The 25,446-nt window shown below is 49.1% G+C and overlaps 2 protein-coding genes across 2 annotated transcripts; one reads left to right on the plus strand and one right to left on the minus strand.

The window, feature by feature from the left end:
• Positions 1-1,680: 1,680 nt before the first annotated feature.
• Positions 1,681-4,251, minus strand: LOC135975678 (C-C motif chemokine 17-like). Its single transcript, XM_065567626.1, has 3 exons — positions 4,057-4,251; positions 2,612-2,726; positions 1,681-2,076 (listed from the first exon to the last, which is right to left on the minus strand). The coding sequence occupies exons 1-3, from the start codon at positions 4,121-4,123 to the stop codon at positions 1,956-1,958; spliced, it is 303 nt and encodes a 100-aa protein (XP_065423698.1). The 5' UTR covers positions 4,124-4,251; the 3' UTR covers positions 1,681-1,955.
• Positions 4,252-21,592: 17,341 nt separating this feature from the next.
• Positions 21,593-24,274, plus strand: LOC135975679 (C-C motif chemokine 17-like). Its single transcript, XM_065567627.1, has 3 exons — positions 21,593-21,885; positions 23,220-23,334; positions 23,877-24,274. Exons 1-3 carry the CDS (start codon positions 21,819-21,821, stop codon positions 23,995-23,997), a joined length of 303 nt encoding a protein of 100 aa, XP_065423699.1. The 5' UTR covers positions 21,593-21,818; the 3' UTR covers positions 23,998-24,274.
• The last annotated feature ends 1,172 nt before the right edge of the window (positions 24,275-25,446 follow it).

Genomic DNA, 25,446 nt, shown 5'->3' on the forward strand with positions numbered 1-25,446 from the left:
CTCCATTATCAACTCAGATCCCTCATGCATGCTGCCTGCCTCCCCCGGAGAGGGGCCATTGCCTTTGTCCTACACACTCCAGCGAACTTGCTGTGCTTATGGGGCTTGGGGAGTCTCTTTTCCCATGTGCATTTTGTCATGCCAAATCCCTTCTAAATGTACTGAGGTTGTGAGAGCAAATAGAGACTGGGGCGGGGGGGCGGTTTAGCCATGAAGCTGAGGTGGGGGCGGGGTTTCTATCTATGTGGTGCTAATGGGCAGGGCTCTTTCCAGGGAGCTGAGGGGAAGAGGGTCAGCGGCAGGGCCTTGTCCTCATTCTTAAGCACTTCCTGGAAAAGCTCAATTCCCCCCTTTGTCCACAGGATGGCAGCGTGGCTGAAAGAATAGGGCATTGGCCTGGGAGTCAGGGGATTTAGTGTCTACTCCTGGTTTTGCCTCTGACCGCTGTGTGACCTGGGACAACCTGTAACCCGTAGCAGCTGTGCAAGCAAAGATCCCACTGCCCAGCTGAGTTCTGGAGCAGTCAAAAATCTCCCTTCCCAGAGTGTGTGTGAGGCGGGGGCGGCGGGGTGGGGGGGTGTTACCTGCTACCGGTCGTCTTCTAACTGAATTACATGAGCAGCCAGTAGGGTTGATATGAACTTTTCGCACGCACCACAGAAATACACTAAGAGGAGTTTATGTCTCCACCCCAGGCCCATGGATTATACAGGGAAGCCAGTTCTGCTACCTGACAGCTGTGGGGGTGCACCTCTACCTGGCATTCTGCTTTAAACTATTGGGGGTTCCACCTGCTTGGCCGGCCCCCTAATCCCATGGGCAGCTCCTGTGGAGAAATGGCAGCCCCCTTTTGTGTGGGGGGGCAAACAGTGCAGAGATATTGGGGGGTGCATAATGAGTGCAGAGGAGTGACTCCCATGGGCGTGGGGGTAACCTGTGGCTACACGCAGGATGGACCGTAAGGAATAAATGGTCCGGCAATGGCAGTGAAGTAGTCACAGATGGGGAATACTGATCCCTGGCTCTGTTGAAGGATTGGGCTAAACTGGGGTTCTCAAACTGGGGGTCAGGACCCCTCAGGGGATCGCGAGGTTATTACATGGGGGGGTGGGGGGGTCACGAGCTGTCAGCCTCCACCCCAAACCCCGCTTTGCCACCAGCATTTATAATGGTGTTAACAATATAAAAAGTGTTTTTAATTCATAAGGGGGGGTCGCACTCAGAGGCTTGCTGTGTGAAGGGGTCACCGGTACAAACGTTTGAGAACCACTGGGCTACACTCTGCGTCACCCTGTTTGAAGGTAGGTGCCAGAGATGAGAAGCTGGAGGCCGGGCAGCATTTCACTGAGCTGTACCTTCCCTTCATCAAACACGTCTTTGGTAGGGGAGCCGGTTGCCCAGGGCACATGCATGTCGTGCCATGAGGAATTGCCTTTGATTGGGTGGTGGCCTGCCCTCTACTGGCCTCATGGGCTCTACACGAGTGCAATGAGCTGCAGCACTGCCCCCTACAGCTGCAGCTGGGAGGTCGACAGAAAGGAGCTTCCCCCCCCCCCCCCCCCCCCCCCGCCCCGACTTACAATGAGGCTTCCTGATTGTGGCTCTTTCAATGAATCTGCAAAGTGTAGCCCGACGAGCCGTTAATGCCAACCCATGAGGATTAGGAACAATCACAAACGCTTGCAGTGTAGCAATGAAGCTTTATTATATGTGCGTCTGTTACAGCTTGTGGGTGTTCTTGCAAGGACACTTACAGTCTGAAACACAATGTCTTTGGCTGTAGTGCACAGTGTGTCCTTCTGTAAGTGCACAGAGCTCGCTCACTGTCAGGACTGAGCTGTCTGTCTGTCAGTGCTGAAACAAGAACAGTCCAGTGAGGTATGTGGAATGAAGACAGGAAATGTGCAGAGACAACCGGAGGCAGTTGGGTCTGGCGTGGCTCTGGGGTGGAGTGTTTATCTGTGGTTCTCAGAAAGTGAGGTTTGTTTCCTCTTTGCCTCCAAGACCCTGATTGCCCTCTTCACCCAAGGCTTTGAGGGGTCAGCACAGACCTTGCGGTCAGCAACGGTCTCCAACCTGCAAATGGAAAACAAGAGAGCTCATTAAAAAGGGGCACCTTTGTATTTTTATTTGCAAACATCTTCCCCTTCCCTTTCCTTGCATCAGTTTCCCACGCCCTTGTCTGTCTTGTCAATTTAGATTGTAATCTCTTTGGAGCAGGGACTTTACTTTATATACGTATCTACAGCACCTGGCGCATCGGGGCCCTGATCAAGACTGGGGCTTTACATGCAATTATTATACAAATTATAATTAATAAGTGCTAGACCATCCATATAGATAGCTCATCCTCTTGAGTGTCGCTAGGCTATTGGTTTCAATAATACCCTGCAGTAAGATTAACGATACTTCTCACTTCTGGAGATTACCCAGTGTTACTCTCTTTATAAAGAAAACCGCCCATATACAAGAGCTTAACGGGACCCTGTGGTCTCTGTAACCTGCTGTGACAGCTGGTATCTCAGGCTGACACCTTCTCTGGCTTGCCAGTGAGATGCACTGTAACAGGGTAGGAGGACAATCAGCCCTGGAGGGAATTGTCTCTACTTACACAACAGCTGGTAAGTGACACTCGCGGGGGGTATTGTAGAAATCCACCAGTTTAGAAAGCTGAATGGCTCCAGTCATGTAATTAAAGCAACACTCCACGGGAGTAGACGATATGGCTGTGAAAGAGAGAGTTCGTTAATCCCAAAGCCATTGCATTAGAACTGACTGGTATTGGGATTTCTCAGGGGCTCTGTTCTCCCTTTTAGTCACCTCAGAAAAACTACATTAAAACTGTGTGTGTCTGACATTGTCTCCACGGGAGTGGGAATTCCCAAGCTAAGATGCAGTTAAGTTTAAGAATCTCTGTCCATTTTGGCTACTGTATTGGAGACCTGAATCTGAAAGGACACGTTAAAGTTGATGGCAAAGCTGCGTGTGGGAACACACCTGGGCCACCTGGTACTTCACTGGCGTCATTCTGAGACGCACTATGGCTACAATGAATTTCACAGCTACACTGGGTTTGAGCTCAGCTCTGGCCATGGTTCTCCAAAGGGGCTAATCATTTCAGGTGTCTCCAGTTTTGGGTGCACAACTTGAGATGCCTTCAAGAGGCTGCTTTTCAGAACGTGCTGAACACCCACCATCTGAAAACTAGACCCCTGGAAAATGTCGCCCTTTGTGTACCCAGAACTTCAGGTACCCAAACTGACTTGTCACTTTGGAAAATGTGGGTCAGATTCTCCTGACTCAAAACAGCCCAGCCTTTTACCACTTACACTAAAGGGAACTCTCCATTAACTGTTAGCAGTATAGGACACATGACACACAGTTGAATAATACTAATTCCATCCTGTAGGGGGCAATGGTACAAATACACAGTAGCCAGTACATTAGAGTAATTAGAAACAAATTTGCTGAAATGTATTATTCTGGCTTTCCCTCTCTTTATTCTCTAGTACTTAAGGACACTTCCATGAAAACAGATTTTTGTTTCCTAAAAGCTTGCTCTCTGCTGCTACGTAATCCCCACCTGAAGTCAGAATCCTGTGTCTGTCGTGTCACAATTACTTGCCCTGGAAATGATCATAAGGTCACAAGAGGATTATGGCAATCAAATGGGGGTCTAGCGGCAAGAGGAGATGAACCCTTAAACACAGATCCTATTTACATGCAAATCTCATTAATGAAGGAGGAAGGAATAAAATCTTAATGTTATATTCAGCCCCTGCCATAAGTGGGTGCAATTTCCATTGACACCACTGAGAGCTTGACCTGCTCAGTTCAGGGCTGAATTATGACTAGTCTACTATTATTCTCTCAGGTGGTTTCTAGGACCCTCCCAAAAACCTCTGCTGCAGGCCACCAGCTCCCTCATTCCAGACACTTGGGGCTAGACCCTTGGCTGATGTAAATCGATATAGCTCCACCGATTTCAATGGAACTACTCCTGACTACACTAGCCGAGGATCTGGCCTCTGCTCCTGTATCAAGGTTGCTACTTACCTGTTGCATAATGATAAGAAGCCCCCAGGAGGAAGGTGGCCAGGAGAGCTGTCCTTAGGCTGATCATGGTGACTTTGAAGTGGGTTTCCTTCTGCTGTAGAACTGTTCCTTTCTTCCCCAGGAAGCAGTGAAGTTAGAACTTGGAGGCAAAGTCAGGCAATTTATTCTGTCTTTGCTGCCTTCACAAGCCACGTGTCAGCAGAGTTCAGAGAAAAACCAACCCGGAAAGTGTGGCGAGATTCTACAAAATGTGTTTGATTTTAACTCTTGAGGAAGGAAACCCTGAGACCCCTGGAAACCAGAACCCATCACTTCTGCATTCTGAGTAAAACAGCCAGTGGTCTGATAGCCTGGCTTCTGACAGCTTTGGCCACCACTTGCAGGGTGACCTTCGCACACTCCCAGTCCTGGATTTCCCGCACAGAAAAGTGTATTCTGCACTGCCCAGCCCTTTTTTGGACAGATCAGCTATTTTAGCTTCATCTACCCGTAAGGAAATAATATCGAGCAGTCTGCTACTTTAACTGGAATTACCACCCAGCCTAGTTTAACCATATTGCTGGATTGGTTTTGATTAAAGAATAAAACCAGTCTATTTAACTCCAAAGAGAGGGATTTTAAGTGAGTGCAAGTACAAGGCATTGAAGCCAGAAATGGTTACAAGAGAAATACAGATAAAAAGCTTTCTAGTGCTAAAACTTAAATTAGACTTGGTTCAAGATGAAATCTGTACCTTGTGCTACCAGCAACAGGGCTGATCACATTTCACATCCCCTTAATTGTGAAAACCTATACAATGGGTAGAAGGGTCTTCCTGACCTCAGCTGATGATCAGTTTATATCCTGGAGGATGAGGACTGATAGCAAGTATAATTTGGGTCCTCTCTTGTGTCACCGCAGACGCTAGGCTTAGCGGTTCGACAGTGTGAACCAAGTGCTTTTCAAACTCTGGACATCACCGTGATCCAAAAAACACTTTGTGGTAGGTCATCAGGTCATTAGAACAGGACATAAACTGCAGCGGGGAAGGCCAGGGAAGCAAGAGGCTGGGAGTGGGCTGGGAGATGATCTCTCTTATGGAAGGACCCTTGCAATGCCCAGGGGTTATCCCCGCCAGATACCGGACCAGGATTTAGGAACAGTGAAAGAACAGTCCTGAGAATACATCCCAGATTTTATGAGGAACCCAGTGGTGGCTGGGACAAGAGTTGAAGAGTTAGGACAGGTCTGCACTACAGACCTATATCGGTATCAGTACCTCACCCAGGGGTGTGAAAAATTTACTCTCCTGAGCAACATAGTTGTCCCAACCAAATCCCCAGGGTAGACACCTCTCGGGGAGGTGGATGAACTAAGCGGACGGGAGAGGCGCTGTACGTGAAGACAAGCCCTTAGTGTGGGGAATAAAACGGTGGTGCTTAGCTCTGCCTAAGCCGGCCATACAAACACAAGTCCTGTGATTACAGACATTGCTGCACCACAGCCTTTCCTCTCCTCTGCCTCCGCTTCTTCCTAGTTCTTCTAGCCGTGAAGTCGTGTGAGCCAGTGGACCTTGAAGACAAAATAGAAATCAGGAGCAAATCCTGAATTAAACCAGCGAATAGCATGCAAAGGTTTGTCTTCCTGTACTGGAGCTGTGGAGAGATGAGGTGGAAGAGGTTTCTTTGTTAACTTTGCAGCGAGCTTGCTCAGGAATGGAAGATTTGATATCGGGTGGTACATTGCAGCCAAATACAGTTACTTCATCATTGGCCAGAGTTGTGCATGCTTTTTGGAAGGTTTCCAAGGCAAAGAAGCCCAATTTCTCCAGACAGGAACCCAGTTGCTCCTGGCATCCCTAACGATCCAGGAAAGACCGGGGTCTGAATTGCAGGCAGTGAGTCATGTCTCTAAAGCGTCCTGCAGATGAAGTTGTGGATGATGGTGACCTGGTTGTTGACCTCTGTAGAGGAACCTGATCCATGTGTCCTGGGAACTCTTCCCAAATGCAGGTGACCTTCCCAGAGAAGAAGGACAATAGCTTGGGCCTAGGTTCTGCTGCAGATTGCAGGCACTCACAGTTGATGTGAATAATAAGAATGTAATGAGTATTCATACAAAATAGAAAGCACATATATATATATATTCATTTCAAGGAGTCTGATGTCACCTCAAAGATTTATGTGGGCATAAGATTTCATGGGTAAAAAAAACACTCCTTCAGATGCATGGAGTAAAAATTACAAGTACAGGCATAAATATACTGGCACACAGAGAGAAGGGAGATACCTTACAAGTGGAGAACCGGTAATGACAAGGCCAGTGCAGTCAGGGTGGATGTGGTCCACTCCTAATAACTGATGAGGAGGTGTCAAAATCAAGAGAAAGAAAATTGCTTTTGTAGTTAGCCAGCCACTCCTAGTCCCTATTCAAGCCCAAACGAATGGTGTTAAGTTAGCAAATGAATTGTAGCTCTGCAGTTTCTCTTTGAAGTCTGTTTTTGATTGTTGAAGGATGGCTACTTTTAAATCTGTTATTGAATGTCCAGGGTGACTGAAGTGGTCTCCTACTGGCCTTTGTATGCTACCATTCCTGATGTCTGATTTGTGTCCATTTATTCTTTTACGTAGAGACTGTCCGGTCTGGCCAATGTACATGGCAGAGGGGCATTGCTGGCACATGATGGCATATATCACATTAGTAGATGTGCAGGTGAATGAGCCCCTGATGGTGTGGCTGGGTCCTATGATGGTGTCGCTAGAGTAGATATGGGGACAGAGTAGGCAACAGGGTTTGTTACAGGGATTGGTTCCTGGGTTAGTGTTTCTGTGGTGTGGTGTGTAGTTGCTGGTGAGCATTTGCTTTAGGTTGGGGGGCTGTCTGTAAGCGAGGATTGGCCTGCCTCCCAAGATCTGTGAGAGTGAGGGATCGTTTTCCAGGATAGGTTGAGATAGTTGATGATTTGCTGGAGAGGTTTTAGCTGGGGGCTGTACGTGATGGGCGGTGGTGTTCTGTTATTTTCCTTGTTGGGCCTGTCGGGTAGTAGGTGACTTCTGGGTACCCGCCTCGCTCTGTCAATCTGTTTCCTCACTTCCCCAGGTGGGTACTGTAGTTTTAAGAAACCTTAATACAGATCTTGTAGGTGTTTGTCTCTGTCTGAGGGATTTGAGCAAATACAGTTGTATCTTAGGGCTTGGCTGTAGACAATGGATCATGTGATGTGTCCTGGATGGGAGCTGGAGGCATGTAGGTAAGAATAGTGGTCAGTCAGTTTCTGGTGTAGGGTGGTGGTTATGTGACCATCACTTATTTGCACTGTAGTGTCCAGGAAGTGGATCTCTTGTGTGGACTGGTCCAGGCTGAGGTTGATGGTGGGGTGGAAATTGTTGAAATCCAGGTGGAATTCTTCAAGGTCCTCCTTCCCATGGGTCCATATGGTGAAGATGTCATCAATGTAGTGCAAGTAGAGGAGGGGCACCAGGCGACGAGAGCTGAGGAAGTGTTGTTCCAAGTCAGCCATGAAAATGTTGGCATACTGTGGGGCCATGTGGGTACCCATAGCAGTGCTGCTGACTTGAAGGTATAAGTTGTCCCCAAATCTGAAAGGGTTGTGGGTGAGGACAAAGACACAAAGCTCACCCACCAGGTGTGCCATGGCCTCATCAGGGATACTGTTCCTGTCAGTCTTTAAGGTGCCACCAGATTTCTCGTTGATTTTGTGGGTACAGACAAACACGGCTACCCCTCAGGATAAGCACAACCATTGCTCCCAGGAAGAATCAGACTGCTACCCCTATTGATCAGATCAAATAAAATGAAAAAGGACGATTTGATTCCTAAATTAATATTTTCAAGTCAAACTCGTTCACCTACTTTAATTATATTCTACACAATAAGTTCACCATCTTGAGCAGCTCTTTAAGGCATGTTTTGGTAGGGCCTACCAAGGTGGAGATGAGTGATCTCTTAGCCTGCAATGTAGCCTCCGCATAAGCTTGGAGAAATCATTTATGTATCTGTCTGACTGTTTCAGACCTATCTGTTTAACACCGATGCTCAGTTTTCCATCCCCCGCTCTTCACTGGAAACCAGGAAGGTCTGTGCAGGCAATGAGGAGCAAAAAGCTAATTCAAGACCCGTGTGTCAAAGATAACGGCCAGTGTCTGATGACAATCATTCACAGCTCCTTGTCCTGTCGGTGGTTACAGCTGTCCTTGGGCATGGTTTGGAATTTGGTAGGTTTAAGCCAGGATTCTGACCTTTGTATTACCTGGAGATGCAGAGAGCTCTGAGCACTGCCTGAATGAGATAATGGCTTGTCCAAGACTGGGACTGGGTGGTGATGTGCACATCTAGTCCAAAGACAAAGGGCCAGGGTGTGACCGGCTGTGTGGGTTCGATCGCAGGTGGCCTGTGAAATTTATCAGGAGATAAGACAGGAGCTGGATATGAGGATGGAGGTTGCATCTAAGACCATGTCAACATAGGAGAAAGAGCCTGTGTATTCCAGGCTGTTCTACGGACTGTCTAGTCTAGGACTTGCGCTCAAGATGGATATCAACTGCCCAACCTGCAATTGCTGCTACAGTCAGTGACCGGCTAAACCTGGTGCAGGTTGTCAGGGAGATTTCCAATCCATCCTTCCATACACTAACTACATTATTCTGTGATGGACTATGCACAGTTCTGTGAATGCCTTGCCAACTCAGCGGTGATGTTCAGAGCTCTCTCCTGTAGGAAATACTGCATCCCAGGTGTGACCAAATGCACCTCTGCATTCACACCCTACATATCATTGTAACAATATGCCTTGTGAGCAGTGTTCCCTCTCATTTTTCCCACCCATGTGCGGAATGAATTTTGTTATGAGTGCAATCAGTTGCACACATACAAAATGGAAAATTACTGCCTAGGAAGGAATACTGCGGAAAGGGATCTGGGGGTCATAGTGGATCACAAGCTAAATATGAGTCAAAAGTGTAACGCTGTTGCAAAAAAAGCAAACATCATTCAGGGATGTATTAGCAGGAGTATTGTAAGCAAGACACGAGAAGTAATTCTGCTCTACTCCGCGCCGATTAGGCCTCAACTGGAGAATTTTGTCCTGTTGTGGGCGCCACATTTCAGGAAAGATGTGGACAAATTGGAGAAAGTCCAGAGAAGAGCGACAAAAATGATTGAAGGTCTAGAAAACATGACCTATGAGGGAAGATTGAAAAAATTGGGTTTGTTTAGTCTGGACAAGAGAAGACTGAGAGGGGACATGATAACAGTTTTCAAGTACATAAAAGGTTGTTACAAGGAGGAGGGAGAACAATTGTTCTTCTTAACCTGTGAGGATAAAACAAGAAGCAATGGGCTTTAATTGCAGCAAGGGCGGTTTAGGTTGGACATTAGGAAAAACGTCCTAACTGTCAGGGTGGTTAAACACTGGAATAAATTGCCTAGGGAGGCTGTGGAATCTCCATCACTGGGGATTTTTAAGAGCAGGTTGGACAAACACCTGTCAGGGATGGTCTAGATAATACTTAGACCTGCCATGAGTGCAGGGGACTGGACTAGATGACCTCTCGAGGTCCCTTCCAGTTCTATGATTCTATGTGCACCAACATGGAGGTGACGTGTGACACATCACCTTTATATCGGTGCACATAACAAAATTCATGTGGTGGGGGTGGGGCCGAGGGGTTCTCACTCCTTTCCTGTGCTGCAGTGGACACACTCAGAGACTAGGATCCTCAAGTGCCCCCTGAATGAGGGGAACCAAAGTTGCTGCACTACTGTTCAGGTTCTTACACTGCGCCCATCACCGTGGTATCTGAACACACACACATAGTGACTAATATCTTTCCAAGGGGGAGCCTCTCTGCACCATCCTGCCACAAGGGGAAAGACATGTTTTTAATGAGTTATGGATGATGATTTCGCTGGTGTGCTGTGTGAGGGTATGCAGGAAGGCCAGGCTGCCGATGTGCGCTTTGCATTTGCACTGCGATGCGGGGAGGTTTGTGGTGGGTCTTCGTTCCAACAGGAGAGAGGTCCACAGTTGCAAGCCAGCCCCTGAGAAAGCTCTGTCTCCTGCACACCCGACCACCACTCTTATTGTGGGCAGCTCCACTGAGCCTCAGGAGAGGAGTTGTGGGGGTGATCAGGGTCTCAGCATCAGGAGTTCCTGCAGGGGTCTTGGGCCCAAGCCAATCAGAGCTTTGGAAATAGGACAGAAACCCAGATCCTCGGTATTGTTAGGAATCCAAAAAACTTGGAAGCTCTGGACCAGAGACCCTACACTTGGCCCTCAATTCTACAGGACGTGAGGAAGGGATGAAGGCCAGGTCTTCTTGCCAGGATGGGATGCACTCCCCTAGCCACCCAGAGATGGTGCGACACTTTGTTATAGAACTGGACCCTCTAAGCACTCCGCCTCGGTGAGGGGTGCAGTGGAACTCCTCGACGGTGAGCTGATTGTAGGCTTGGTGGGGACACGTCCTAGAGCAGTGGTCACCTGCATGCTGCAGCGCCTTTAAAATGCCTCCTTCTGCCTACAAGCACAATCTCTGTTTGATTTTAGCAGCTCTTCCTCCCCCCGGTGCGGCTATCGGTCAGTGGCTGCGCTGGCTGGACGCCTGTGGTGTTACCTTAGATTGTGAAGCACAATAGAGTCGTGTCGCATCGGCCTCGTGCCGGCAACTGAGCTACAGAATCTTGTGGAAATATTGAATAGCGTCACGGAGAGAACGGAGCCTTTTGGGACTCAGCCCGGGATGGGTCTAGTGGCCGAGGTGCAGGTTCCCTTCGCTACCCCTGGCCTTCAAGGAACAATTCAAACTGTATTCAAGTGATTCCTTGGACCCAAGCTCACCTCCCTCAGGCCACGTCGTGACAGACCCGCCTGAGTGCTATGGAGAGGTCCATGATGTGAGAACTGACGTCTGCCCCAGACTCATGGACAGCGAGAACGTCCATCAACCCAGGACAGATCGAGGCAGGGGCTATTTTGGCTGTAGAAGGGGAGGTGTGAGATGACTTGGGGAATAAACAGGTCACCTTGGGCCAGATCCTCTGCTGGTGTAAATCTGTGTAGCTCCCTTGACGCCCACAGAGCTACCTCAGTTTACACTAGCTGAGGATCTGGCCCATTGTCCCTCGGAAGCAGGCCCCACTCTCCCTCCCCACCACCAGCACACTCCCCAGATGCTCCTGCCGTAGCATTGCCATGCAGTTAAGCAACTTGGCAGCTCTGGATAAGCGTTGTTCTCCCTGGGTTGCACAAGCACATACAGATTCTTCATTGCGGGGGCAGGAAGGAGCTGAGAGTTTATTTGCAAACTTAAACCTCTAGAAGCTTGAGAAAGTCCCTGCACTAGCTGAGGTTTCCTTTTCATCTGAACGGACCTCTGGAGAATTCTGCGGTGCACATGCACCAGGGGGGGGGAAAAAAACATCCTGATTCTGCAAATAGGGAAGGAGGAATTCAAGGGAAACGTGTTCTGGCTTGGTGAGAGTTGCTTGACCCTAAAATGCAGTGTGGAAAGGAAGGGGCCAGGGAGAATGTGCACACAGCACCATTGTTTCATCCCCTGTCCTGATTGAAACAAAGCAGGGAACAGATACAGATCTCTAGACACTTCCTTAGGAGGATACCTGCTGGGTCAGCACAGGGTCAGAAAGAGCCCAGCCCAAAATATGCAGGGGACAGAGCCTTAACCATTCAACTCCCTTCTACCTGGGTTTTACTCCTGATTTCCCCTTCTCTCAGGAATGACTCTGAGTTTAATTCACCCCTGCCTACGAGGCGTTTAAACCCCACTGAGAGCCAGGACCTGGCTCAAGTAATAATAATACCTAGTAGATCTCACAGTGCTTTACAAAGGAGGTCAGTCACCTAATCCCAATGTATACACGGGGAAACTGAGGAACGGAGGGATGACGTGATTTGCCCAACCTCCTGGGGAATTAAATGGTACCTAGGCCTCATGCTGGCATTCTGCATTCTGAATTTCACCCTCTGTCCACTTCCTTTTGTTTGTCTGTCCCTCTGTCTTCTTTCTCACTGGGCACCCACCTGGGTCCCCAGCTGCTGCTGCTGTAGTTTGTGGCTCTCAAAGTGTTGTCATGTATTTTCGGAAAGATCTTATTGACCCTTATTTAAAACAGGGGTTGTCAACCCCATGAGTTCAAAAACCATGAGCGAGGCTTTTTACTAAATTAAATTGCAGCAAAGACAGTTTAGGTTGAACATTAGGAAAAACTTCCTATCTGTCAGGGTGGTGAAGCACTGGAATAAATTCCCTAGGGAGGCTGTGGAATGTCCATCATTGGAGGTTTTTAAGAGCAGGTTGGTCAGACACCTGTCAGGGATGGTCTACATCAGGGGTCTCAAACACGCCACGGAGTTCTTCCTTGTGGCCCGTGGAGCTCCCCACGCCCCTTCCCCCCCCCCGTTACTTCCTGTCGCCGCCAAACTCCCCTCACCTCCACCCTCCCAAGTTATTTTCTGTGCCTGTTAAGCTCCCCGTGCGCTGCTCCCCAATGTTTGGGGCACCTGCCACCCCCATGCGCCCCCCTCCCCCTCCGGAGTGTCTCCCGGCACCCACTTGCTGCCTCCTCACTGCCCCAGAGCCTGGGGCCTGCAGCACACCTTGAATCCGCTCCGCTCTGCAGGCTGCCGGCTTCCAGCAGGTCCTAATGTCCCTGTTCACTAGGGCCAGGGCAGGCTGCCCTTCCCCTGCCCTTCTGCCCTAGTCCTGAGCCTCTCTCTTCAGTGAAGTGCTGCCACCCTGGAGTCGCTCTAGGTAAGCGGCACCAGGCCGGAGCCCACACCCCGCACCCCAACCCCCTGTCTGGAGCCCCCTGCCACATCCCACACACCCCTCCTGCACCCCAACCCCCTGTCTGGAGCCCCCTGCCACATCCCACACACCCCTCCTGCACCCCAACTCCCTGCCCTGAGCCCCCTGCCACACCCTGTACCCCGACCCCCTGCCACACCCCGCACCCCTCCTGCACCTCACACCCCAATTCCCTGCCCTGAGCCCCTGCTGCACAACTCCTGCACCCCAACCCCCTGCCCTGAGCCCCCGTCACACCCCGCACCCCTCCTGCACCGCCTGGGTGCAGAAAGGGGGCAGAGCTGGGGTGAGGACTTCAGGGAAAGGGTTGGAATGGGGGCAGGGAAGAGGTGGGGCAGGGGCGGGGCCTCATGGAAGGGGTGGAGTGGGGGCGGGGCCGGGAGCAGCAAGGGGTGGGTGTCAGTGAAGCGGCCCCCGGGCCAGTGCACTAGTCCTCATGCGGCCCTCATGGTCATTTGAGTTTGAGACCCCTGGTCTACATAATACTTAGTCCTCCCATGAGTGCAGGGGACTGGACTAGATGACCTCTCGAGGTCCCTTCCAGTCCTACGTTTCTATGAAGTGACAGAGGGAGGAAGAAGGAAATTCTGGGAAGGTTGGGAGAAGTATCAGGTGAGCATCTAAACTCTCTTTTTTGGAGGGAGAGTTCTTCAGCTTGATGTGTGTGTGTCGATTCTTTGCCCGGCCATATTGGGGGTAACTACAGCGAGGAGATACAAGGTCCCTAGCGAGTGCAGGCAGCACATGGAATATTGGGCAAATACAGAGAGGGACGGATCGAAGAGCGTTGAACCTACTTCACCTTCAAACATAATTTCTCCTTCTTGGCCATCACTGCCGGATGCACGACAGTCTGTTGTAGTGTTTCATGAACAATCTATATGCAAACACCAAGGCAAATTCTGCTCTCAGTTACCCAGGCAACTCCACATTAGCTTCACTGGGGCTACACAGGTAGAAGCGAGAGCAGAATTCAGAGCAATGTTCGCAATCTCAAGTAATGCTAAGGGATTTCTGGTCTCATTTACATGGACTCAATAGGGCTGCTCTGGATTTATATCTGTTTAAATGAGATCAGGTTCCAGCCCAAGGAATTCTCTTCCTCACACCAAGGAAAGGAGAACAGGCTGCCGAGACATAACAGTGAGTCAGAAACAGATGCTGTTCTAATCACTTAGCCCTGTGAAAGACCACTTTTCCTTTCAGCAAGTCTGGTTAATTGCTGTAGAAAATCCCATCCGTTGTTTACTTCCCTGACCTTTGTCTATCTGGCCAGCCTTAGCCTGTGAGCTCCTTGGGGAAGGGACCATCCCTTCTCGTGTGGCTGGAAAGCGCCTTGCTCACTTCTGCAAACAAAGGAGGAATAACCATAGCGATGAATAGAAGTGTGACTGATACACTCCCAGCCAAACTCTGTCCCCTGTCCCAGCTCTGCAGTCTCAGGGAGTTGACCCTTGTTTAAAATATATGGGGATCAAATCTTTCAGCCCTTACTCTGATGGGACTCTCAATGACTCCAGCTGACATTGGCAGGCATTTCCCCAGAAGGCTGCAAGTTTTAGACCCAATATTCAGCAAGGCCAATATCCTCAAAGGTATTTAGGCACTGAACTCCCATTGAAGTCTATGGGAGTTAGGCACCTGAATAGCTCTGAGGATCCAGGCCCAAGGGCCTTCAGCTTGTAAGTCCTCACTTGAAGAGTGTAATTAGTCCCGCAGGAGTCAATGGGAGTGCGAATGGACTTAATCAGGCCTGTGCAAGTGTACAAAGAAGAAAAAAAAATTGCAACAAGGAAGTGTAAAAGATTAAAGTGTGGGGTTTTCTCCGCACCAAATGGAAACCCTGAACGGTCTGAGGCTGTTATTCAGGGGCATGTAAAGGGGGTGCTCATCTCTTTAGTGCCTCCTGCTGTTGTGTGGGACCAAAGTCTTTCCCCCACTCTTGGTGCCCCCTCTAGGTTGTCAACCTCAGTTGGCAGGTCTTCAGTGGCTCAACCCTCCGGGCAGGTCGCTCAGTCAAAATGGCAGAGTCCACCAAGAACTATCTATCTGCCCTCATCAGGGTCTTCACCTCTGGGGCCTTTAAACTCAGCCCTTCTCTCAGGCTTCCAGATGAGCCTTGTCCATTTCTCAGGGCTTACACCACGTTGTCGGTGGCCGTGGGGGAACATGTTATCATGTCCCCTCTCAGTCTTCTCTTGTCCAGACTAAATAAACCCAATTTTTTAAATCTTCCCTCATAGGTCAAGTTTTCTAGACCTTTAATCATTTTTGTTGCTCTTCTCTGGACTTTCTCCAAATCTTTCCTGAAATGTGGCACCCAGAACTGGACGCAATACTCCAGTTGAGGCCTAATCGGCTCGGAGTAGAGCAGAAGAATTACTTCTTGTGTCTTGCTTACAACACTCCTGCTAATACATCCCACTATTCTGGGTTCGAACCCAGGGAGCCTATCTGCAGCTGCCCCATACCTCTCACTTCAATTCATTGCTGCTAATTCCCTGGGCCTCTTCCCAGCTGGCCCCTTTTTCTCCACCCCCGACTTTAGGGGTCAAGTTCTCAGAGTCTTTCTCTCCCAGCTTAAGAAATGCAGCTAGAGCCAAGCTCTGGTTGTCCCTTGAGCTCCTTTGGCCAGAGAGATGCTCCCTTCCGTATAACCTCTGGTCCCAGCCAGGAACTGACCTGCCGTGCCTTTTATCTGAGCCTGCTGGGCTCTGATTGGCTGCTTCCGTAAGGCCTCTCTAGGCAGACCTGGAGAACTCACCTTCACTGCTCTTTCCTGGGGGTGGGGGGGTATAGTAGGGCCCTGGGGCCTCCTGTAGGAAGCCACAAAGGCCTGGTAGACCTTGTCACAGGGCACATGTTAACAGGGTGTTTGTTCCTAGAGAACACTCCAACATGGAAGGAAGACGGCGATAAACTTCTGTAGCATCTACTGGGAAAAGGGACATTGGCCCAAAAACTCCAAGGTGTTTAGCTTCCTAACTGCCATTGCAATCAATGGTATCGAAGGGCTACCTAAGCTAGCCAATGGGAGATGATGAACAGTGGGGTGTGTGCTAAGTCCCACCCCTCTCATGGAGATCAGCACCTAAATCCAGCCTGCAGGGAGGCACCTGTGCTAGTGATTCCCAGCTGTGAACCCCCTCCTAGCGCACGGTTTGTGAATTGCAGTGATCTTCTAAGCACCTAGAAGGTAGGTGCTGTGACAGTCAGCGTCACAACGCCTAACTCGTCTTGTGGATCCGGGCCCTAGCCCCTTATTATCTTAAGAACAAAGGTTTTTCACAAGCTCCCATAGGTGTATTTTGTTGTCAGGAGTGTGACTGCTTGTTTCCGTGTGTTGGTTTCTGTTGACTGATTACTGAGCTGCAGGGGAAACGCTGTGAAACCGCAGTGCACAGGATGTGATTCCGCAGCGTTGCCAACTCTTGTGATTTGATTGCCAATCTCGTGATATTTTCCTAAAGGGACCCAGGTGGGTGCCCAGTGAGAAAGAAGACAGAGGGACAGACAGATGAAAGGAGGTGGTCAGAGGGTGAAATTCAGAATGCAGAGTGCCAGCATGAGGCGTAGGTACCATTTAATTCCCCAGGAGGCTGGGCAAATCACTTCATTGTTCTGTGCCTCAGTTTCCCCATGTATACATTGGGATTAGGTGACTGACCTCCTTTGTAAAGCACTGTGAGATCTACTAGGTATTGTTATTACTTGAGCCAGGTCCTGGCTCTCAGTGGGGTTTAAATGCCTCGTAGGCAGCGGTGAATTAAACTCAGAGTCATTCCTGAGAGAAGGGGAAAGCAGGAGTAAAACCCAGGTAGAAGGGAGTTGAATGGTTAAGGCTCTGTCCCCTGCATATTTTGGGCTGGGCTCTTTCTGACCCTGTGCTGACCCGGCAGGTATCCTCCTAAGGAAGTGTCTAGAGATCTGTATCTGTTCCCTGCTTTGTTTCAATCAGGACAGGGGATGAAACAATGGTGCTGTGTGCACATTCTCCCTGGCCCCTTCCTTTCCACACTGCATTTAAGGGTCAAGCAACTCTCACCAAGCCAGAACACGTTTCCCTTGAATTCCTCCTTCCCTATTTGCAGAATCAGGATGTTTCTTTTTTTCCCCCTGGTGCATGTGCACCGCAGAATTCTCCAGAGGTCCGTTCAGATGAAAAGGAAACCTCAGCTAGTGCAGGGACTTTCTCAAGCTTCTAGACCAGGGGTCGGCAACCTTTCAGAAGTGGTGTGTCGAGTCTTCATTTATTCACTCTGATTTAAGGTTTCACGAGCCAGTCATACATTTTAACGTTTTTAGAAGGTCTCTTTCTATAAGTCTATCCTATATAACTAAACTATTGTTGTATGTAAAGTAAATAAGGTTTTTTAAATGTTTAAGAAGCTTCATTTAAAATTAAATTAAAATGCAGAGCCCCCCGGACTGGTGGCGAGGACCCGGGCAGTGTGAGTGCCACTGAAAATCAGCTCGCATGCCGCCTTCGGCGCACGTACCATAGGTTGCCTACCCCTGCTCTAGAGGTTAAAGGTTGCAAATCAACTCTCAGTTCCTGCCCTCTTCCCCTCCCCACCCCCGCAATGAAGAATCTGTACGTGTTTGTGCAACCCAGGGAGAACAACGCTTATCCAGAGCTGCCAAGTTGCTTAACTGCATGACAATGCTACGGCAGGAGCATCTTGGGAGTGTGCTGGTGGTGGGGAGGGAGAGTGGGGCCTGCTTCTGAGGGACAATGGGCCAGATCCTGAGCTAGTGTAAACTGAGGTAGCTCTGCGGGCGTCAAGGGAGCTACACAGATTTTCACCAGCAGAGGATCTGGCCCAAGGTGACCTGTTTATTCCCCAAGTCATCTCACACCTCCCCTTCTACAGCCAACATAGCCCCTGCCTCGATCTGTCCTGGGTTGATGGACGTTCTCGCTGTCCATGGGTCTGGGGCAGACGTCAGTTCTCACATCATGGACCTCTCCATAGCACTCAGGAGGGTCTGTCACGACGTGGCCTGAGGGAGGTGAGCTTGGGTCCAAGGAATCACTTGAATACAGTTTGAATTGTTCCTTGAAGGCCAGGGGTAGCGAAGGGAACCTGCACCTCGGCCACTAGACCCATCCCGGGCTGAGTCCCAAAAGGCTCCGTTCTCTCCGTGACGCTATTCAATATTTCCACAAGATTCTGTAGCTCAGTTGCCGGCACGAGGCCCATGCGACACGACTCTATTGTGCTTCACAATCTAAGGTAACACCACAGGCGTCCAGCCAGCGAGCAACTGACCGATAGCTGCACCGGGGGAGGAAGAGCTGCTAAAATCAAACAGAGATTGTGCTCGTAGGCAGAAGGAGGCATTTTAAAGGCGCTGCAGCATGCAGGTGACCACTGCTCTAGGACGTCTCCCCACAAACCCTACTTACAGCTCCCCCGTGGAGCACATAGCCCGGTTTCCGCCCTGGAGTGGCGCGCTGGGCAGCAGGGGAGGGGGAGCAGGGGGAGGAGCTCCAGACTGCTGGAGGCCCGATGCGAATGGTCGACGATCTGCGAACGCAGGGATGGGGAGAGGGGGAGAGAGAGGAGGGGAGTGATCTGAAGCTGCAGGGGAGAGGAGGGGGGAAGCGGAGGAGGGGCTCTGGCTGCCGGAGTCCCATGCGAGTAGCTCGATCCGGCTGGCTACCCTGTCAGCCATTCCGCGCTCTGCATGGGGGGGCGGGGAAATCCGGACATTTACAAATTCCCCCCGGACGCTATTTTTAAACTCAAAAAGCCGGACATGTCCGGGAGAATCCAGACGAATGGTAACCCTATACGACTGTATTTCCTCAAATCCCTCAGACAGAGACAAACACCTACAAGATCTGTATTAAGGTTTCTTAAAACTACAGTACCCACCTGGGGAAGTGAGGAAACAGACTGACAGAGCGAGGCGGGCACCCAGAAGTCACCTACTACCCGACAGGCCCAACAAGGAAAATAACAGAACACCACTGCCCATCACGTACACCCCCAGCTAAAACCTCTCCAGCAAATCATCAACTATCTCAACCTATCATGGAAAACAATCCCTCACTCTCACAGACCTTGGGAGGCAGGCCAATCCTCGCTTACAGACAGCCCACCAACCTAAAGCAAATGCTCACCAGCAACTACACACCACACCACAGAAACACTAACCCAGGAACCAATTCCTGTAACAAACCCTGTTGCCTACTCTGTCCCCATATCTACTCTAGCGACACCATCATAGGACCCAGCCACACCATCAGGGGCTCATTCACCTGCACATCTACTAATGTGATATATGCCATCATGTGCCAGTAATGCCCCTCTGCCATGTACATTGGCCAAACCAGACAGTCTCTACGTAAAAGAATAAATGAACACAAATCAGACATCAGGAATGGTGCCATACAAAAGCCAGTAGGAGACCACTTCAATCTCCCTGGACATTCAATAACAGATTTAAAAGTAGCCATCCTTCAACAAAAAACTTCAAAAACAGACTTCAAAGAGAAACTGCAGAGCTACAATTCGTTTGCTAACTTAACACCATTTGTTTGGGCTTGAATAGGGACTAGGAGTGCCTGGCTCACTACAAAAGCAATTTTCCCTCTCTTGGTATTGACACCTCCTCATCAATTATTGGGAGTGGACCACATCCACCCTGACTGCATTGGCCTTGTTCTCCATTTGTAAGGTAACTCCCTTTTCTTCGTGTGCCAGTATATTTATTCCTCTACCTGTAATTTTCACTCCATGCATTTGAAGAAATGTTTTTTTTTACCCATGAAAGCTTATGCCCACATAAGTCTTTAAGGTGCCACTGGACTCCTCAGAATGAATATATATATATATATATATATATATATATATATATATATATATATATATATATGTGCTTTCTATTTGGTATGAATACTCATTATATTCTTATTATTCACATCAACTATCAGTGCCTGAAATCCGCAGCAGAACCTAGGCCCAAGCTATTGTCCTTCTTCTCTGGGAAGGTCACCTGCATTTGGGAAGGGTTCCCAGGACACATGGATCAGGTTCCCCTACAGAGGTCAACAACCAGGTCACCATCATCCACAACTTCATCTGCAGGACGCTTTAGAGACATGACTCACTGCCTGCAATTCAGACCCCGGTCTTTCCTGGATCGTTAGGGATACCAGGAGCAACTGGGTTCCTGTCTGGCAGAAATTGGGCTTCTTTGCCTTGGAAACCTTCCAAAAAGCATGCACAACTCTGGCCAATGATGAAGTAACTGTATTTGGCTGCAATGTACCACCCGATATCAAATCTTCCATTCCTGAGCAAGCTCGCTGCAAAGTTAACAAAGAAATCTCTTCCACCTCATCTCTCCACAGCTCCAGTACAGGAAGACAAACCTTTGCATGCTATTCGCTGGTTTAATTCAGGATTTGCTCCTGATTTCTATTTTGTCTTCAAGGTCCACTAGCTCACACGACTTCACGGCTAGAAGAACTAGGAAGAAGCGGAGGCAGAGAAGAGGAAAGGCTGTGGTGCAGCAATGTCTGTAATCACAGGACTTGTGTTTGTATGGCCAGCTTAGGCAGAGCTAAGCACCACCGTTTTATTCCCCACACTAAGGGCGTGTCTTCACATACAGCGCTTCTCCCGTCCGCTTAGTTCATCCACCTCCCCGAGAGGTGTCTACCTTGGGGATTTGGTCGGGATAACTATGTTGCATAGGAGGGTGAATTTTTCACACCCCTGAGCAACGTACTGATACCAATATAGGTCTGTAGTGCAGACCTGGCCTAACTCTTAAACTATTGTCCCAGCCACCACTGGGCTCCTCATAAAATCTGGGATGTATTCTCAGGACTGTTCTTTCACTGTTCCTAAATCCTGGTCCGGTATCTGGCGGGGATAACCCCTGGGCATTGCAAGGGTCCTTCCATAAGAGAGATCATCTCCCAGCCCACTCCCAGTCTCTTGCTTCCCTGGCCTTCCCAGCTGCAGTTTATGTCCTGTTCTAATGACATGATAACCTACCACAAAGTGTTTTTTGGATCACGGTGATGTCCAGAGTTTGAAAAGCACTTGGTTCACACTGTCGAACCGCTAAGCCTAGCGTCTGCGGTGACACAAGAGAGGACCCAAATTATACTTGCTATCAGTCCTCATCCTCCAGGATATAAACTGATCATCAGCTGCGGTCAAGAAGACCCTTCTACCCATTGTATAGGTTTGCACAATTAAGGGGATGTGAAATGTGATCAGCCCTGTTGCTGGTAGCACGAGGTACAGATTTCATCTTGAACCAAGTCTAATTTAAGTTTTAGCACTAGAAAGCTTTTTATCTGTATTTCTCTTGTAACCATTTCTGGCTTCAATGCCTTGTACTTGCACTCACTTAAAATCCCTCTCTTTGGAGTTAAGTAAACTGGTTTTATTCTTTAATCAAAACTAATCCAGTGGCATGGTTAAACTGGGCTGGGTGGTAATTCCAGTTAAAGTAGCAGACTGCTCGATATTATTTCCTTACGGGGCGATGGAGCTAAAATAGCTGATCTGTCTAAAAAAGGGCTGGGCAGTGCAGAATACACTTTTCTGTGCGGGAAATCCAGGACTGGGAGTGTGCGGAGGTCACCCTGCAAGTGGTGGCCAAAGCTGTCAGAAGCCAGGCTATCAGACCACTGGCTGTTTTACTCAGAATGCAGAAGTGATATGTTCTGGTTTCCAGGGCTGTTCTCAGGGTTTCCTTTCTCAAGAGTTAAAATCAAACACATTTTGTAGAATCTCACCACACTTTCCGGGTTGGTTTTTCTCATGAACTCTGCTGACACGTGGCTTGTGAAGGCAGCAAAGACAGAATAAATTGCCTGCCTTTGCCTCCAAGCTCTAACTTCACTGCTTCCTGGGGAAGAAAGGAACAGTTCTACAGCAGAAGAAAACCCACTTCAAAGTCACCATGATCAGCCTGAGGACAGCTCTCCTGGCCACCTTCCTCCTGGGGGTTTCTTATCAATATGCAACAGGTAAGTAGGAACCTTGATACAGGAGCAGAGGCCAGATCCCGAGCTGGTGGAGGCAGGAGTAGCTGCATTGAAATCGGTCGAGCTATATCGATTTACATCAGCCAAGGGTCTAGCCCCAAGTGTCTGGAATGAGGGAGCTGGTGGCCTGCAGCAGAGGTTTTTGGGAGGGTCCTAGAAACCACCTGAGAGAATAATAGTAGACTAGTCATAATTCAGCCCGGAACTGAGCAGGTCAAGCTCTCAATGGAGTCAATGGAAATTGCACCCACTTATGGCAGGGCTGAATATAACATTAAGATTTTATTCCTTCCTCCTACATTAATGAGATTTGCATGTAAATAGGATCTGTGTTTAAGGGTTCATCTCCTCTTGCCGCTAGACCCCCATTTGATTGCCATAATCCTCTTGTGACCTTATGATCATTTCCAGGGCAAGTAATTGTGACACGACAGACACAGGATTCTGACTTCAGGTGGGGGTTACGTAGCAGCAGAGAGCAAGCTTTTAGGAAACAAAAATCTGTTTTCATGGAAGTGTCCTTAAGTACTAGAGAATAAAGGGAGGGAAAGCCAGAATAATACATTTCAGCAAATTTGTTTCTAATTACTCTAATGTACTGGCTACTGTGTATTTGTACCATTGCCCCCTACAGGATGGAAGTAGTTTTATTCAACTGTGTGTCATGTGTCCTATAGAGCTAACAGTTAATGGAGAGTTCCCTTTAGTTTAAGTGGTAAAAGCCTGGGCTGTTTTGAATCAGGAGAATCTGACCCACATTTTCCAAAGTGACAAGTTATTTTGGGTACCTGAAGTTCTGGGTACACAAAGGGAGACATTTTCCAGGGGTCTAGTTTTCAGATGGTGGGTGCTCAGCACGTTCTGAAAAGCAGCCTCTTGAAAGAATCTCAAGTTGTGCACCCAAAACTGGAGACACCTGAAATGATTAGCCCCTTTGGAGAACCATGGCCAGAGCTGAGCTCAAACCCAGTGTAGCTGTGAAATTCATTGTAACCATAGTGCGTCTCAGAATGACGCCAGTGAAGTACCAGGTGGCCCAGGTGTGTTCCCACACGCAGCTTTGCCATCAACTTTAACGTGTCCTTTCAGATTCAGGTCTCCAATACAGTAGCCAAAATGGACAGAGATTCTTAAACTTCACTGCATCTTAGCTTGGGAATTCCCACTCCTGTGGAGACAATGTCAGACACACTTTTCACAGTTTTAATGTAGTTTTTCTGAGATGACTAAAAAGGAGAACAGAGCCCCTGAGAAATCCCAATACCAGTCAGTTCTAATGCAATGGCTTTGAGATTAACGAACTCTCTCTTTCACAGCCCTATCGTCTACTCCCGTGGAGTGTTGCTTTAATTACGTGACTGGAGCCATTCAGCTTTCTAAACTGGTGGATTTCTACAATACCCCCCGCGAGTGTCACTTACCAGCTGTTGTGTAAGTAGAGACTATTCCCTCCAGGGCTGATTGTCCTCCTACCCTGTTACAGTGCATCTCACTGGCAAGCCAGAGAAGGTGTCTGCCTGAGATACCAGCTGTCACATCAGGTTACAGAGACCACAGGGTCCCGTTAAGCTCTTGTATATGGGCGGTTTTCTTTATAAAGAGAGTAACACTGGGTAATCTCCAGAAGTGAGAAGTATCGTTAATCTTACTGCAGGGTATTATTGAAACAAATAGCCTAGCGACACTCAAGAGGATGAGCTATCTATATGGATGGTCTAGCACTTATTAATTATAATTTGTATAATAATTGCATGTAAAATCCCCAGTCTTGATCAGGGCCCCGATGCGCCAGGTGCTGTAGATACGTATATAAAGTAAAGTCCCTGCTCCAAAGAGATTACAATCTAAATTGACAAGACAGACAAGGGCGTGGGAAACTGATGCAAGGAAAGGGAAGGGGAAGGGGAAGATGTTTGCAAATAAAAATACAAAGGTGCCCCTTTTTAATGAGCTCTCTTGTTTTCCATTTGCAGGTTGGAGACGGTTGCTGGCCGCGAGGTCTGTGCTGACCCCTCAAAGCCTTGGGTGAAGAGGGCAATCAGGGTCTTGGAGGCAAAGAGGAAACAAATCTCACTTTCTAAGAACCAAAGATAAATGCTCCACTCCAGAGCCACGCCAGACCCAACTGCCTCCGGTTGTCTCTGCACATTTCCTGTCTTCATTCCACATACCTCACTGGACTGTTCTTGTTTCAGCACTGACAGACAGACAGCTCAGTCCTGACAGAGTGAGCGAGCTCTGTGCACTTACAGAAGGACACACTGTGCACTACAGCCAAAGACATTGTGTTTCAGACTGTAAGTGTCCTTGCAAGAACACCCACAAGCTGTAACAGACGCACATATAATAAAGCTTCATTGCTACACTGCAAGCGCTTGTGATTGTTCCTAATCCTCATGGGTTGGCATTAACGGCTCGTCGGGCTACACTTTGCTGATTCATTGAAAGAGCCACAATCAGGAAGCCTCATTATAAGTGGGTGGGGGAGGAGGGGGAAGCTCCTTTCTGTCGACCTCCCAGCTCCAGCTGTAGGGGGCAGTGCTGCAGCTCATTGCACTCGTGTAGAGCCCATGAGGCCAGTAGAGGGCAGGCCACCACCCAATCAAGGGCAATTCCTCATGGCACGACATGCATGTGCCCTGGGCAACCAGCTCCCCTACCAAAGAGGTGTTTGATGAAGGGAAGCTACAGCTCAGTGAAATGCTGCCTGGCCTCCAGCTTCTCATCTCTGGCACCTACCTTCAAACAGGGTGACGCAGAGTGTAGCCCAGTGGTTCTCAAACGTTTGTACCGGTGACCCCTTCACACAGCAGGCCTCTGAGTGCGACCCCCCCTTATGAATTAAAACCACTTTTTATATAGTTAACACCATTATAAATGCTGGCGGCAAAGCGGGGTTTGGGGTGGAGGCTGACAGCTTGTGACCCCCCCACGTAAGAACCTCGCGATCCCCTGAGGGGTCCCGACCCCCAGTTTGAGAACCCTGGTTTAGTCCAATCCTTCAACAGAGCCAGGGATAAGTATTCCCCATCTGTGACTACTTCACTGCCATTGCCGGACCATTTATTCCTTACAGTCCATCCTGCGTGTAGCCACAGGTTACCCCCACCCCCATGGGAGTCACTCCTCTGCACTCATTTTTCACCCCCCAATATCTCTGCACTGTTTGCCCCCCCACACAAGGGGGGGCTGCCATTTCTCCACAGGAGCTGCCCATGGGATTAGGGGGCCAGCCAAGCAGGTGGAACCGCCAACAGTTTAAAGCAGAATGCCAGGTAGAGGTGCTTCACCGCTTCCAGGGGAAGAAAGGAACAGTTCTACACCAGAAGGAAACCCATTTCAAAGTCACCATGATCAGCCTGAGGACAGCTCTCCTGGCCACCTTCCTCCTGGGGGTTTCTTATCAATATGCAACAGGTAAGTAGGAACCTTGGTACAGGAGCAGAGGCCAGATCCTCAGTGGTGGACGCCGGAGTAGTTCCATTGAAATCGGTGGAGCTATATCGATTTACATCAGCCACGGGTCTAGCCCCAAGTGTCTGG

The sequence above is a fragment of the Chrysemys picta genome, chromosome 14 (assembly GCF_011386835.1).
Source record: "Chrysemys picta bellii isolate R12L10 chromosome 14, ASM1138683v2, whole genome shotgun sequence".
NCBI lineage: Eukaryota > Metazoa > Chordata > Testudines > Emydidae > Chrysemys > Chrysemys picta.